Source organism: Necator americanus, chromosome V, assembly GCF_031761385.1.
Source record: "Necator americanus strain Aroian chromosome V, whole genome shotgun sequence".
Taxonomy (NCBI): Eukaryota; Metazoa; Nematoda; class Chromadorea; order Rhabditida; family Ancylostomatidae; genus Necator; species Necator americanus.
Genome location: NC_087375.1, coordinates 37,099,192 through 37,115,896, shown reverse-complemented (window position 1 = coordinate 37,115,896; position 16,705 = coordinate 37,099,192). Strand labels below are relative to the sequence as shown.

General features: G+C 40.8%; 2 protein-coding genes across 2 annotated transcripts; one reads left to right on the top strand and one right to left on the bottom strand.

Moving 5' to 3' along the window:
• Positions 1 to 6: 6 nt before the first annotated feature.
• On the bottom strand, positions 7 to 11,910 carry RB195_016336 (uncharacterized protein; the record flags this gene model as incomplete). The annotated part of the gene is made up of 11 exons (XM_064207446.1): positions 7 to 172; positions 1,729 to 1,871; positions 1,925 to 2,086; positions 3,554 to 3,661; positions 5,040 to 5,162; positions 5,225 to 5,362; positions 5,512 to 5,618; positions 5,697 to 5,815; positions 6,121 to 6,245; positions 7,156 to 7,321; positions 11,780 to 11,910. 11 exons carry the CDS (start codon positions 11,908 to 11,910, stop codon positions 7 to 9), a joined length of 1,488 nt encoding a protein of 495 aa, XP_064063327.1.
• Positions 11,911 to 14,355: 2,445 nt separating this feature from the next.
• On the top strand, positions 14,356 to 16,326 carry RB195_016335 (uncharacterized protein; the record flags this gene model as incomplete). The annotated part of the gene is made up of 5 exons (XM_064207445.1): positions 14,356 to 14,409; positions 14,466 to 14,612; positions 15,542 to 15,577; positions 16,120 to 16,191; positions 16,255 to 16,326. 5 exons carry the CDS (start codon positions 14,356 to 14,358, stop codon positions 16,324 to 16,326), a joined length of 381 nt encoding a protein of 126 aa, XP_064063326.1.
• Positions 16,327 to 16,705: the final 379 nt, after the last annotated feature.

Here is a 16,705-nt window from a genome sequence, read left to right as displayed (position 1 = left end):
AGCTGGCTAGGAGATTGCGCCTTTATGGGTGAGAAACTCCATTAGTGTCTCTATTTCCACGTTGATATTAGCCGTCGCTCTCCGGATTCGTTGTGCTATTTCGTCTGTCTCGCAATCGTCGAAACTTCGTCCACAGAACGAGGCAACCATTGCTTGCGCTTGTGCGTCCTCACTAAAAAAGAGTGCTGAGATTGCATGAGGAAGTTATTTTAGTAATTAGCAAACAAACGTAAATAGCCGAAAATAACGAACAACCTTTTAACGTGAGAAAATTCGTATTTACACAGTGCGCATTCAAACGCAGTTTAGATGTATGAAAAGTTATTTTTGTATGGCAAAAAAAATATAAATAAATATAAATAATAATATAAAATAAATAAATAATATAAAGACAAAGGATAAAGTGCACGGCGTTCATAAATTCTTGTGAGGATGGGATTGAAACGAGGGCGGTTTCGAATAAACAATCGTGTACAGTCACAGCCGAACCTCTTACCGACTGAGCCACACCGCAACAGGAAGAGAAAAATAGAAGATCTACAAATCATGTCAATCTGGCAGAAAAAATGAGAACATGCAAAACGAAATCTCAGATACCAAATTCAAGAATGTGGATCCCTAGAAGGAGGTATAAAAAATGAATATCCTTCCCGAAAGTTTGGGTTTTCTTCGTCGAATTATCCAGTGTTTTCATTCCGGGCAAAAATCAAAATTACAGCTATGCAAGATTGCAGTTGAAATGACAGATGACTAGATTTTAAGAAAAAATGAGAAAAAAAAACAAGATAAAATTAAAAAAAAATTAAGATCTCGAATATGGCTGAGAACATTTGGTTGCACGAGCAAATCCGAGCACGTGAGTTATCTATATGCATACAATCGGGTGGAAACGAGCGTAATTATGGATTTGTTTACCCGTGACTGCAGGACGTAACATTCGCTTAACATTATCTTGGAGCTGAATACCAGCCAGCAGCATGGAAAGAGTTCTTCTCCAGTGTCACACACAGCATTCAGTGAGTGGCGTCGCCTCGTCTCGGTCAGTCAGATGACATATTTAATTTTTCCAGTTTGAATCATCAGATCTTACATGGTCGCTTCCAATGCAAGCATACTTGGATTGTAAGTACAGATCGTCAACCTACTCCTTCTTTTCAGTAACCTAGATGACGCCTGCGATCCTGTTCTCGCCGGTACTACCGTAAGAGGGGTTCCTTGGGAGTCAGGCGACTCTTTTTTTGCCACTGTAACGTACACATAGCTCTAAAACTCAGTGGTCCCATAAGTCTCGTATTAAAAGCTGCCAATGAATTCTTTCAGTTCTAAGAGCTTTTGTAAGAGCGCTGCGTCCTTACGGACTGAACAAAGGGGCTTATTTAAAGGAAAAGACCCCGAACTGCCTCCGCTGCACCTCCCAGTAACTTGGATGCAGGCTTCCACTCGTGCTGACTTGCAAAATACAAAGGTACTATGAGTCAAATCTGGCACAGGAAAAAAAAATCCGTCCCCTGAATCCATGCGCGTTGGGATAAGGACAACTTTGTTGCTTTTGTTCCTCTGTTGCCCACATGTCCTCCACCTAGGAACGCCTGAGCCTCGCCACTAACCGACTGTGATTCCTCTAGTGAGGAAGGTCGTGGATTATTTATTATTAATTAATTATTACTAGCTGATTCACCGCTGTTCAGCACTCATAACCGAAAAGAAACGGAAGCAAACCAAGCACACCTTGCAACTGAGACATGAGAACCATTCTTCTTGTGTTCTGCTGATCCGCGCATCAATTTGTCTCTCAATTCGAGGAGATCAATAAACGATCGTCGTTTTGACGGAGTAGATTTGATCTTGTGAGGAGTGGCGGTGAGATCCAGCTGAAAAATACTACTTAATAAGTTAAATATTCATTGGAATGAAGATTTCGTGCCTGTTTGAGCGCGTCATTGAGATCGCCGCATTTGACTCGAAGCTCCGATAAGTGTAAGATGGTGTTTTTGACGATTTCATGGATTTCTGCCACCCAGAATTTCATCGAAAGCCCAAGTGCTCGGCGACATTCGTTAATAAACGATTGTGATTGGGCGACGGCCTGGAAGAAGTCACTGTGTTCATATCTAAAATGTTAAGGAATGATAAGGCCCAATCCAAGGAACTTTACCCAAAGATTCCTTAATCGCAAAGTGGCCCCTACTTGCAGCATAGATGCGGCCGTAAATGGAGTTAGTGAAAACCCGCTATTCTAAGGAATATAAATAGGAAGAATTTAAGAAAAATGGAAAAGACGTTAAATTATGCAATAAGTTTCAATTTACTGTCTCTGGAATAACACAAATGTATGTTTACCTAGATACTTCTTACAATAACAATCTTCTAATTGTGAAACAAATCTTGGTATAGAACCCGAAGAGCAATTAATTTCAATAATTTTCCACATGGAGAGGTTTGTTCGGCGCACATTGAGTCTCCAAAACACACCCATACTCGCCGCTAGATAATATTAAATATTTTCATTATTAGCTTAATTTGAAGTCGCCATCTTCTGTACGGTGAGCGGTCATTTCACATTTCATCGCATGATTCACGTTCGTTGCTTGCTCCAACTGATTTCGTTCGGACGGTGGTCAAGCGCTTCACTAGAAACCTTTGCTGTTGAGTCGAAAAAATTTCAGCGGTAGTGTTTACAAGTAGAAGTAGAAATTACCAATTTCCCGAAAACAAATAGGAGGAAAGAAGGAGGAAAGACCGACATTTGTGTCCGTGACATTGTTAGTCAGCAAATTTCCACTTTTCCTACGGAAAAATTTAAGAGAATCGTCTAGTGTGTATTGAGTATGTGTATTTTTTCTTCTTCTCCGTGTAAGGGTATTAATAGTGTTACTGTGCTATTCACTTTACAAAATAGTATCGTGTTTTCAACTTAGACGTGAAAAATCTTGGTGGTTCCGTCCATTTCTTGGTAATTGCCGTAAAAAAACGGCCCGGACGATGCGGCGCCGCACAAGGCTGGCGCGCTCCAATCGAACTCGTCGCAGAAAATAGCGCGCCAGAACGCTCGAAGCCGTATCTTGCGGGCCGTTTTTTACGGCAATTAGGGAAAAATGGACGGGACCACCCTTCTCTCCATAATCTACTACCCCTTATAAGAATACTCCACCTGAAATCCTTACCACTTCAGATTTCGTGGAGTGATGCATTTAAAGTGTGCAAACATATACAGTCCTGTTCACAGCGATAACTTCATCTGCCTTTATGGTCATAGCCGAAATTTGAGCAAATTTTGAGCGATTTAATCAAGCAGTAGTTGCCTATTCTTAGAACGAATAAGAGAGTAAGAACTATACGAGAAGCAGCGTGGGAAGAAGTTGAATGTTTGGAAGTCCGATCTCTGCCAGCTGTGTGGGGCTGCAATAGATTCACACCTAATGATAGGCATGGTTCACTACACTTCAGCAATGTATGTAGCTGAATTAGACCTGATTCGCAGTTTCTCTCAGAAATCTTCGCACAAGAGAATTTTTTGCTTGGTTTTCTTGAAAATTCCCAAGATGTCCTCTACCTTATCTAGATTATGGTTGTTCCACAAATGCAAATAATCTCCCTTGTGATCCACATTTGGCGACCAGTCCATAATCGCACACCAGTCTTTCATTAGCAGCGGCTCAACCTAAAATTGAAAATAATTACCAAACAGTATACAGTTTGAGGAAGATAATATTAAATATTATCATTATCAGATTATAAGAATTCCACAGAACAACTCCTTGTCATAACCCTGGTGTTAATCGATGTCGCAGGTATACGTCAACAATTTTGGTCGCGATAGCAACGCCTTGAAGGCAGAAAAAAAGCAGTTGAGCATAGCTGTTTAAATACCGTATCCCGAATTAAGAATCCTTAGATTCCCATAGATTTATTTCTAGAACTCGATCCCAAACTAAAGAAATATAGTTCAGAAAGGACTGCGCCATATACGTTTGTTTGCTCAATCTATAGGCGAATTTAAGAGCGGTGAAATGCTGGGAGGAAGGACGCAAATAAACTGCAGAGGAGTCGAATTTCGTGGATACGGAAGACACAGACAGGCCACTTCAAACCAACTTGTAGCAACCACGATAAAACATTTGGGCTCGTAAGCACTCAGACAGGCTGAAAACCTCGACGTGGGTCAAAAACGACAATGTAAAAGGATCTCGGAGTATACGATAGTCGTTCTGAGGCGAACAGATGAAATATTACTACCGGGATTAGAAATAATGTCAAGAAAAGAAAAAGAAAATTTACGTTTAATGGGATCGCAACTCAAAGATTGAAATAAAATGGTCTGAACATTCAAATATAACGCGTGAAAAAAGAATTTAATTAAAATAAACATTTCGTCCAAAAATTAATTCGATTATGAAAGATGAAAACTAATATCTAATAAATAAAAGAAATCGTATTTTTTCGATTTTCATTGAATCTTTTTCTGCCGTTGCTAGAAACCAATCAATATAGCGCACAAATTTTATTTACTTATCCGCATTTTTATTACGACTTATCACTATTTATTCTTATGATTATTTGTTTTTTTAGACTACTTTCAGTAGATACTATTATTTTTAGGTCTATCTTTTGAATTATCTATCATTTACTACCTAATAGCGATAAAAAGGCAAATAGTTCATTTAATAGATCTTTGGGGAAGTGCTGAGAAAATAACGTTCGGTGTGAAAACGAAAGAAACAGAAGAGAGAAGGAGAGAAGAAGAGAAGGAGAGAAGGAGAGAAGGAGAGAAGGAGAGAAGGAGAGAAAAAATTAAGAATAAAGCATACGTCTTCGAAAAGTAACATCAACATTCAAAATTAGATTTCAATCAAAATATCTAGTTTTGTATCGGTTATAAATGTGAGGCAAGGGCGAAAATTGTTAACATTCTTTATTAATAGCATTTATTTATTATTGTGTTGCTTCGTGTTAAAATTTCTCAAAAGTTGGAACGCTGCATTATCAGCGCAAAATATGGATGAATACAACGTTTTAAATACTTTGATACCAGCACAAACCTTGATGCCAGCTTGTAGCATACAGAGAATTCCTTGTTTTGTGTAGAGATCTCCTCGGTTCAAATGCGGATAGAGGAATTTCACAGTCATCTTCACGTCGACTTTTTTCAGCTCTTTTCTTACCTAAAACTTACAGAGCTCTTGAGAATTCGATTTACTTCGGCTGTACAAGGGAAGAGGCCTACTTTGCTCAGCAATAGTCCTAGCAACTTCGCGCATGCTTTATTGCTCTTGCACTCGTCCACTACTTCACATTTCGGGTCACAATCCTGATGAAAGCACGGGGACTTCGAAACAAAAATAACAATTTCCTGTAGTGCTACCTAAAGAAGTTCATATCTTTTCATAAATGCCAATTATTCACGACAAAACGGAGAACGTTCAAAAGAAATTCCACTTCTACGAAGTGCGGACTTCCACAAAAAAATCTCTTTTAGTAATTAAAAACGGATGAGCAAGCATAAGTAAGTACATTATATTTGGAGATGAGATCATATATATTTGCAACCAGCTGCTCCTCCACATGCGGTTCACCCCTGGAATCGTGGTAAAAGTCCCCTCGATAAATGTAATCTTCTCCTGAAAACATAAGGATTACCTGAGTACATTCGAGGGAATATGCAGTTTTTTCTAGGGGAAAATATGAGAAGCACTCACCTAATAGAGAAACAATCAAACCGCTACTTTCGTGTTTATGATCTAGAAAACAATTCTGGACGTGCTTTGGAACACTAAATTTTGACGTCCCGTTCGTACATGCACCACAACACTTACAGCTGAAAAGATCTGCGTTTAAGTGCTATCCTGGACATCCCCGGCTTCGAAATCTCCAAACAAAGCCGGCAGGCGCTTCCAAAACGAGTTCGCCGAGTAATTCAATTTGGATCTGCCGACGTATGGAAAAAACGAAGCAAGGGCTAAAAGCCACCCTCATCACAGTTGCCGAGAGGAATTCTTTTCGAGGAAACTTTGAGTTGAGGACCGGAACGGCATGAAGCCAACTAACAGCAATTTGAGAAGAATCTGTTCCCTCAAACTGCCAAGAAAATTAAAGAAGACAGAGAAGAGAAATATATTGAACCTGAGAGAGCAGAACTCGTAGAGTGTCCTGCATGGGCATTCCTTTTTCATGCACTGCTTTTTGGTCTTCGCGCACTGACATCCCTGGGCAGGCTTTGTCGTCTTCGCCACCTTTCTCACTTGTTCCTGGAAAGTGCCCCAAATTCACTACCGAAGGTGTTGGTCCTATTTAATTTAAGAGGTAACAACACCTCCATTCAATTTAATGGATTCTAGTGGTTAGACTAAAAAAATCTGATCTGAGAGCTAGAGCTGGCTGAGATTACAGCGCTACTTTTCTACACGTGAGCATGTTAAGACAGCACCACAAAGTTCCCGTCCTCGATATCTGGAACTCATCCTCAAGCACGCAACTGCACGGAAATTTGAAATGCCAACAATGTATTGCAGCGGCGTTTAAAATGCGTATTGAACCAATAAGTGCGGAAATTGAAGGCAGTGTGGCACGAAACTGACGATGTTGGACATCTGCGGAGAAATACAAAGTTTGAGCTGTAGATTACAAGAATATGTCGACACCCCATTCAATTCTTCTAAATCATCCTGGAAACAGTGCGGAAAACGGCGTTTGTTACTACGATGTACATCTAAGCCCTCCACTCTTGTGGAAGTGTTTCAACCACCGGCGAGCGGTTGGAAAAATCAAAGAGGTCCCACCAGCAGCCTATTCAAGTAAAACCATTGAATAATCTGCTGAGGAAACAGGAACGTGTCAATCTACGACCCCGTGTACGGATGCTCCACCTGATATCCGTACCACCCCAGATTCGTGCTGCTTTTAATAGGGTACTGTTAGAACAAATTTGCTTTGCATAACATTTTACATAACATAAAAAATTACGCTGACGCAGTTTGCACAGGAGACGATGGTTAATGGTACGGAAGTATTAGAAGGAAACTGCGATATTTAAGCCAAAGCCAATTCCTTTAAGTTAAGTCTTAAAGGCTTAATTTTGTGGACGAAAACAAAATAGCAAAATACATCAGGATGCCGTCTCTTTTGATCCAAAGATTAAAGAATACAATAAAAACTAACCTTATTCTTGCAAATCTGCCTGCAAGCGCATAATTTGCTGCATCCCTCTTTGATTCGCAGACAATCACACCGTTCTGCTTTGGAACATGCGTTTTTAGCCGGTTTTGCTGGATCCACCTCGCACGAACATTTGCAAATCGCTTGATTCAAACAATCTCCTCGATATCTGAAAACAGGGACTCAATACCTTGCCGTTGTTAACGCTTATACGCTTAAGTTCAGTTACTATCCAAACATTAATAGGTGTACATGTGACGTTGGCCATCGTTTCAACAACGATGGAGTTGTTAAGCGAGCCCTTGTCAAACTAGAAAAACCTCTCTGGCGAGGATCCTCTCGATTTCCTTTCAACCGACCACTCTCTGACAAGCATTATACTCGATGAATGATGCCACTCGGACGAATCGCACAATTTGAGGCGCTCTGCGAAAAACACCCGAGGGATTGGGGATAGTATCGGGTGATGTCTGACTAAGTAAAAACGTAGTAGATTCGGTGGATTTCGTACCTTCAAAGCTATATAACAAAGCCTACTTTTGAGCTGGAAGACTTTATGTTTTTCAACAGCAAAAAACTCTTGTAGGAGACTTGATGAGAGTGCATCCGGCTTAATGCTAGGAAGAGACACAAACAAAAACCTTCGAAAACATAGGTACTGGTGGTCAACTACTCCCAGCGATTTACAATCTACACTAGAAGCTTGTTTGCTGCGAGCTGTGGAATTGTATCACACTATTCGTTGCTGAAAAAATGAAGGAGAACAAATTTCAGGAATTAGGTCGATCTAAGAGAAATGCTAAGAGGATTTTAGAAAAACAGCAGAAAGATCTAAAATGCTCTAAAACGAGGTTGAAGATTTTCACCACTGAAAATTACGGGCCACATCTCTATGGTCGCTGTGGGTGAAAAGAAAGCAAAGAGAGGATCATTAAACAGAAGGGAAATATGAGCGAATCAGATATATTTGGCTATGTTGAAAAGGATTGCTATGTACTTCTAGGATATGGAAATTTACTATTCACAAAGAAGTTGGAAATACGCTTGAAATGGTCTATCGGACAGAAGAAAGCATAGATACGATCGTCCCGTGCTCCGATCCCCTTCACTTTTGGAAGGATTGGCGAAAGGATCCTCATTACCTGGGCTGCATCCCATGAACTATGCCCCCTTCAGAAGCGTAGAAGTTCCACCTTCCTTGAATCTTGGCATAAAGATTGTCGATTATTAAATGGAAGCAAGAGACAAGATTGTTAACATTTATTACGGCTAACGTTTCCTTTTTTATGCCAGCTTCACCTGAGAAGGGTCCCCTATCGCACAAATGAAAGTAAGCGAGAACTCCACTAAGATTTTTAAGCAAGACTCTTCACGAACATTTTCAAGTGCAAGACATCTTCAACACGGATCTTCTACTTTCCTCAAGTTACAGAGGATTTCTTGGTCACTGCCCTGATTATGTACTTGCTCTATGTTTTACACTTTGCCGTTGACTCCTTAATGCAACAAGGCAACCAAATGGTGAACTCCTCCATGAAGTTCACGCCCCTTTGCCATTATAGCCTGAACGAACCGCTTTATATCAGGAGGCGCTGATCAACATATTCCCAGTTGCGGGATGGCTGTCTTCTCACTCAAATCATTTTTCATCGCGTTTTTTTGTTCTGAAAAATGGCAGGGAATAATCGTCGTCTTATGTACAATCAGCCTGAACGTCCGGCTAAAAAAAGACTTCCTTCACCGATCAATAAGAAGTAACAGTAGCGGCACTTTTTTGTAAAATTAGAACTGTTGTTTTTTTCACGAATACTCTGTTCAGTTTTTTTCTACTCGAAAATTTAAGCACAGATGTAAGATCTTATGGTTTTTCTCTAAGCGCATCAGTTCTATATTTGGAGAACAATCAAATTTGATTTTGCGTCCATGTTCCTCTCAAATCTCCACAATTTGGAAACACTATCCAAAGCATGAGTTTCCTCCGTACTCAACTATTAACAAAGAAAGATGTGCTACCATGAAATAAACATGAAATGACGTAAATATCACTATCGTAGTGATAAAAATAACGTTCTACGTCAGATCGCGTAAACTGTTGGGTACTGTGTATTGCATTTAAGCAGCCGTTCCCACGTGTGTTTTCGAAGAAAGGATGTTAGCAGCATCAGGAGACATGCTGGGAAATAGATGCGAAGGGACCATAGAAACGCATTCTACCGCGCTGGGGCTCTCCTCCTGCGCAACAATCCGACACAGTGGAACCCGTCTCTCCCCACTCTATAGTTTTCTGGCACCGGCGCAACATTCCGACCACGTGGGACCCGTCCCACCCTATTCTACAGCTATCTGGCTCCGGAGTACGAATTCGACACCGTGACGAGGACCCGTAGGACCCGTCTCCTCCTAATTTTACCGCGTTGAGGCTCCACCGCTCCAAACCAAGGCCATCATATCCGTCTCCCTCTCTTTTCGGAATTTCTTGACTGAGACACACACATACAGAGACTGACACACGTAACAGAATAAGCTCGTTATTATATAGCATGATAGTTAGCAAATTTGGAAGTATACATTCACATAAAAGTTTATTTACCTTTACTAACATATGAGAAAAACTAATTTGACTTATCAAAGCCAACATACATCTGAATAGCTTTGGACAGTGGTGAAAACGTAGAGTGCTCGCCTATCAGGTGTATGGCGATGGTTCGGCACCTCAACTATGCAGAGTTTTGCATCACTAAGGAGTATAAGGAGTATTTTCGTGACACAGACACACACCAACACACACATACACACATCAACACACACATACACACACCAATACACACATACATACACATACACATACACATACACACACTGACTAAGCACGTTATTATATAGCATGATGGCACACTCCTGCAGCTATAGTTGGAAGAACGTTGATCGAATGGCCACCATTCGATTACAAGCAGCTGGACCAGGTAACAATAGTAATTTACAAAGGAGCGTGAGTCTCGTTGGGCAGTTGACCTCTTGGGTGCCTGGCCACAATGAGGAATCAATGGGAAAATCTCCAATTTTCGCCCTCCTTGTACGGTTAACAAGTGAAACTCCCTCCTTTTTTGTCGAAGTACTCGTTCATCTCTAAGAAGGAACGGTAGGAACCGATAAATTTAAGTTATAAATATTTCACAACAATGAAAGCATTAATCGAAATAGCAATAATGAGGTGATGGCAGAAAATTTTTGAAGAATGTCTTTCTCAACAAAATTGGGTGAGACAAATTCAGTTGGGCAGCGATGTTCTCCATCAAGTTTAATTCCCATAAAGAACCGTTAATTTTTTTTTCTAAGACGATTCCTCTGTTGAACTCCAGCAACTTTTAGTTTAGTTTTAGTTTTCGTTTTTGTTCCATAGGCTGTTTCTTCGAAGACTAGCTCAGTGAGAGATCAAATTCCAAAATGTGTGGTATTAATGCCTTGTTTTTTTTTTACATAGTTCTACGAAGCTTACTGAAAAATATGAGGATGTTTGCCAGTGCCGAAGCACTAAACGATGTTTTCATGTGAAAAGCCGTGCATTACTGAGATTGAATGGGAATCAATATGAGGAAATGCAACATACGGAGACAGAGATGCATAAAGAGCACCAATGTGAATACGTGAACGAGTGACGACACATTTATGCAGCATCGATCCACAGGTGAGCAAATAGTGCGAATATTTTGACCGATACTCCCTGCGAGCCAGGATAGTCAGATTAGACTGTAAGATGGTGTGAGGCGGAAAATCGGAGGATGAGAGGTGAGTTTAACAAAAGAGTTCAAACCAACACATCTCGAGATATGTGTTAAGCATGCTTCGAGAACAGAGAGAGTTATACGACAGTTTATAAACGGAATCAAGGGAATTAAAGAAAAATATTCGCAGAGATTGCCTGCAAGAACCTGTGATGTCACCATTTTGGAATTAGACAAACGCAGAGTTTTCCCTATTTTATTCATTACTATTCAGCCGAAGGCGATTACCCTTCACCGGTATTCTCTTCAAAAAAAAGAACTTTGAAAATTGTTTCTGCACTTCTGCATTGCAACAAAAGAGATATCAAAATAGTCCGTTTTTAATTTGTTTCTATCAGTATGTGTAAAATCGAGTCTTCCAATGGATATCAAGGGTATCACCCCACGAATCAGTGGTGGTACGGGTTTCAGGTGGGTTATGCCTTTACGGGGTCGTAGATTACAGGGAAGAGGGTGATTCCGCGCATTTCTTCCTAATTGCCGTAAAAAATGGCCCAGAAGATGCAGATTCGAGCGTTTTTAAGGTAATTAGGAAGAAACGAACGGAATCACCCTCGTCTCCATAATCTACGACCCCAAACAAGCATAACCCGCCTGAAACCCGCACCATCCCAGATTCGTGGGCCAAAAACAGAAAAAAGAGTAGATAGTAATGTTTCGAATCCACAAGGAAAACAATTGGTACGCCACAAAGAAGATGTCCTTCAATGTCAGTTTAAAATTGCTGTCTCCTTCTGAAAGAAAAATCGCACGAGTGAAATACACATATTTTGTAACGCCTACCATACACTTTCGGATGCGTGATCCCTCGGAATGATAACAGAGCACAACGGAAAGAAGCTAACCTGGTGCTTTCACAGTGCTCATCACACGTCTTCCTAGCTGCCACACAGGGACAGTTATCGGCACTGCATCGACTTTGAGTGGCTGCACAATCGCAACAGTAATTGTTCACGCGACTAATCTCACTCGTCATCGTGACGTGCGCGATGAGAGATCAACGTTGACCTTCTGAACGAAGTGACAAGGCACAGTGGCGACGACGAGACTGCTGGCGTGGAAAATCGATGTGGTCGGTCGCCAAGTGTTTCAGAAATAGCAACTAGCGGAGGAATACTCGTAAAGATGTAGCTGCTAAGGCTATGTACTAGTTATTAGCGTGGAAATACGAAAAACAACAGTAAATAAACAAAAAGACGAAACCAAAGCGGAGGGGTTGGAATGGAAGCCAAAGTGGCGTGGGTTTCGATTAGCGGGCTCTGAAGGGGTGGTCGCAACGAAGGCGAGGCGTGGCAAAACGCCAGATGACCAGCGGTCAATTGTGTCCGCGACGGCGTCGTCCGGCTAATTGGCACATTTCCAATAACACTTCTAGGCACCAGCCGCATGCCAGCCAGCCTGCCATACACAAAAGCACGCTATCTCACCTACCACTGGATTTCCGAATTCGATTGCTGGTGGCTGTTGCAGCTCGTGGGATTATTCCCAGGCAAAATTATCAATATCAGGTAAGCACAGAAAATGTATGAGGTGGAAAAGCGAAAAGAATTGGAATTACGCAAACTAGATTCCCATGTTACATTATTGTTGTTACTTACCTTATCTTAGTGTGTGAAGACACCGTTCAGGATTATAAGGAGGAGTGGATTGAGACTGCTAAAATGAGCACATTTGTCATCATCCACCAATGATTGCCTATACATTATCACTTGAAAAAGGAATTTGGTAGTCATTACTACGCGAGAAAAAAAAACATCTGCAACTGCAGATAGTAGTAAAACTAGAGCAACAAAGGGTGCATGCGATGCTAAATAACGACCCTCACAGCACATTTCATGCAGCACAATTTGTAGAGGTTTGTAGAGACAGATTTTGTCCACAGTTGTGGGGATAAGTCTCTATCTTTTCTAGTTTTTCTGGAAGCCAGCTGTGAAAAATAGCAAATCAATCTGCAGTAAAAGCGTACCACGAATCAGACGTGGTGAGGGAATACGCGGGAAAAGCTACAGTGGGGGTTTCAAATCGCGGATTCCGCAGTGGCTCCGCTGATCCGTCCCTAATCGAACTTTTCAACGTACTTCACAGGAACTAAAGCGGTCCCCACGCTGTTTTTTTTACGACGATCAGGAAGAAATGAGCGGAACCATCCCGGATCCGCAATCTACAACACTCATCTCTAGCTTTTCCTACGGTTTCCCTCACCACGTCGGATTTGTGGTATGCTGTTTTTATAAGTTTTTCTTGGTGTTCTCCCAAATAATGGCAACGTATTTTCTAGTCCCACAGACATAGTCACACAGGCACAGTCACACAACGAGGAATAATTCGAAAATTCGGATGTTTGGCTGCGTGTCGAAATGGGTGTAACTTCGAAAAAAGTTCAATAACTCAGCTCATAACGTATATGTAGGAACTTATCCAGCATAAAATGTGTTACAGAAGAGGATGTTTTTACCAGAAACTTGGTTTGTTTCCTCATACTTCCTTCATTCCCTAAAAAGTGTGTTCAGAAACAGCTCGGAAATTGGCCAAAATTCCCAACTTCTTCTCAAATATTTTTCGAAAAAGAACCCCACAAGGCAGCTAACATCTAGAACCTCGCTGTCTGTTCCACTGCACAAACCTTTCTGTATCAAACCTACCTTTAATTGACTGTCGAATGGTTTTTTTTTTGTCTCCAAGGTTTCCAGATTTTATAAATGTCTAACTTACCGAAATCTTCATCAGGCTCGCACTCGTTCCCAAGCAAGAACAGTGCTCAAAATCATCTCCAGATTGCTGTAAATGCTACAAGTGTATTTCTATTCACCTGTATTTACTTTGGCCATTCTTCATCGTATTGCTTTGCCGTCTTTCCCAGCCGACGTTGGTGCAGGAATATCGCCGTGGATACTTTTCGGACTTCAGCCAGCGTATATAAAGGCTGGTTCCCACTGTGCTGGATCCAGATCCATTTTCAAGTTACCCTGTATAGAGTTCAGTTTTGACGAATGTGTGGCCTGAAGTGGGGCAACAAAGTTTCCCCAATAGGCAATAGGGTGCGCGGTGATTCCTTGAAATTATGCTGAATGTTTGAAAAAGTTTCGTAATTAGGAGGTTACCCACATCATTTCATTTTGGGAGGATCGTGTCCCAAGTACACCCTTAACCTCGTTGCAGGGAGTGTTTATTGATTCAATGATTCGTGAAATGGTAATGGGCTGCAAGTGATGTTCATTTTCTACTGTTGCGTGTACTCAGACAGGGACAGTCTGTTGTTGCTGTTTCGACTTTAGTTTACATGTCGATTCATTTAATTTTGTAAGTTACATCTCCACCGGGACGTTCAGCACCACATACCTCTCATTCCATTACGACCGGAATATCAAATTAAACAATTTTTCAAGGAAAAGATCATAATTACAAAAATTTCTACTTGTCGATGTGCGTGCGGAAAAAACCGTCTAACCCAAAACTAGCACAAAAGAGTTTTGCGGTGAGAACATACATTTCGGGAACATTTGTAGTAATCTCCAAAAAAAATCATTCCAGCCACAAACAAAAAGTAATGTTTGTATTGTGGAACCAAGTGGTCGTCCTCAACCTCCTCCCGCTCTCCTGAATAACAATCCTATACAGGCTTCGTTCTCCAACAAAACGGGGAGAGAATCCCGAGAAAAAGCTAAGACAGATTTGAAGGTGCGCTCCTAAGTACGTGAAAGATTACGAGCGAAGAGCTCCTCAGACTGGGAAGTTCATATCTTTTTTAAGCATTTCAACAGAATAATTGGTTAATTTTCAATATAGAAATATTTTTAAAAAGTCACATGATTAACAAATACAGTAATTACACTTGAACGATGCTTAAATCTATCTTCCGATTAATCCGGAGATAGCCCCAGTTTCTCATTTCGGCTCGAATAGAAACCCATTAGCCATTAAACGGAAGCTGATCTGTGAAACACCATCAGTGCAGCTAAGTCCAAGTGGGGCATGTACCGGACTGGTTTACATCCATGTAGGCTTTTTTTTTTGACGTGCTTCCTCCCTGTCACCCTGCTCTCTGGACATCATGTTTACGGTGTTTCCACATTTAGAACAACTTCTTTGTTCGGGAGCAGTCTCTTATTTCCAACACCTTCCTCCTTAAAAGTGATGGTGGAAATAGAGTCGGTCTTCTTGATAAATCTTGATAAAATTATATCTTGTAACGAGCTGAGGTAGGAATAGAAAAAAACAGGATGATAACCAACACCCGAGCGAGTAGAAATCGTACACAAATAATCAATCATTGCCAAATTATCCGGATATTTCCTTGTTCCGCTGTTCCTACGTTTTAACTCGTTTTTGCTTTTTCTTGTTTGTGTTTCCTATGTACCAAGTCGACGAATTGGTGCTTCACTCAAAAATAAAGAAAAGAAACTGATAAACTAGATACTGGCCCATACCCTTAAATACGCTTTAGTTTTTTTTCGTTCTATATGAGAACATAATTATTTTACAGAATTCCTTGCTAAGGAATTTGCAGAATTTGCTCGTTTTGTGATTGTGCTCTTAGTAAGAAGCTCATATGAAAGAATTTATCTTCAAAAAAATACCTCATGCTACACTTATCTACTAATTTTCAGCCTATGCTTCCTACTGCGTTCGGGGCCGGTGATTTCGTAAGTTTCGATATATAAATTTTAAGGATAACATTCAGTGCATATGTGTGGTTTCTGAATTCTCATTATAACTAATTGTCTTATGACTATTGACTGTAAAAGCTAATTATATTCTCCGGGCTACTGTAGGGCCACGAAAATGCCAGTGCCTGTTGCCATTTGTACAGCGAGTGCTGCATAAGCCGTTCGTCTAGTACAGGTTATTATCATGAATTTAAAATTAAAATTAAATAAAAATTAAGATCACATTTCGAGAATCTCACATTTTTCATATTTGTGTGAACTTCCTCAGTTCATTTCTGTTTCAAAAACGCTCACTACCTTCAACATTTTCATCCGAGATGAAGAGGGCGCAGAATTCCCCTGCTCCTCGGTGTTCAGATGCACTCGGCAAGGGAACTTTAGTATGCTGAAAGCTTCTACTCTGTCCTGGTGGCAACAAGCGCCGGTGGAGGCGGCAGGCTTTTTTTACACCGATCTTCGCATGCTTACCGGAGCGGATCCCTCATGCTGCCCGCATTGACTTACCAGCTTGTGTTCAGATAAAAAGGCGGAGGGACGACGATACACTGCGCGAAGTGGGAAACGTTATGCCGGAGTATGACTGTGACAAGGTGAAACAACTAAACCGAGTATATCCTCACTTTCAACTTATTGAAGTAATTAATTTCTTCCAGGATGACCAGCTTAAAAACACGGTAGAGAAGACACAAGAAACCATAGAAAATTGTCCTGCAAACTCTTCCTAACGTTCCAAAAATAAAGTTATTTTGCTTCTTTCTGATCTCCTTCGTTATTGGAAATTCATTTTACACATGAGCTCTTGCTGAGTAAGGTTTCTTTCTAATAACGTTCATACTAAAAAAAATCCAGTTATACATGTGATAGGTTTATACGCTGCATCCATAGAGCTACCAGTTGTTAAGCTGAGCTGGAATTCAATGACGAAAATTGTCTTTGAATACAACTGAGTCAGATGTACTTTTCATAACGAACAATACGCGACGAGCTTTCGAAGAATTAGGAAATTAAGACGATAATGTTCACAGATGGACCAAGTACATGTCCAATCCACTGCTAAAAACCACTGTTAAATAATTCTTAGCCAAGGAAATAGAGGCACACACA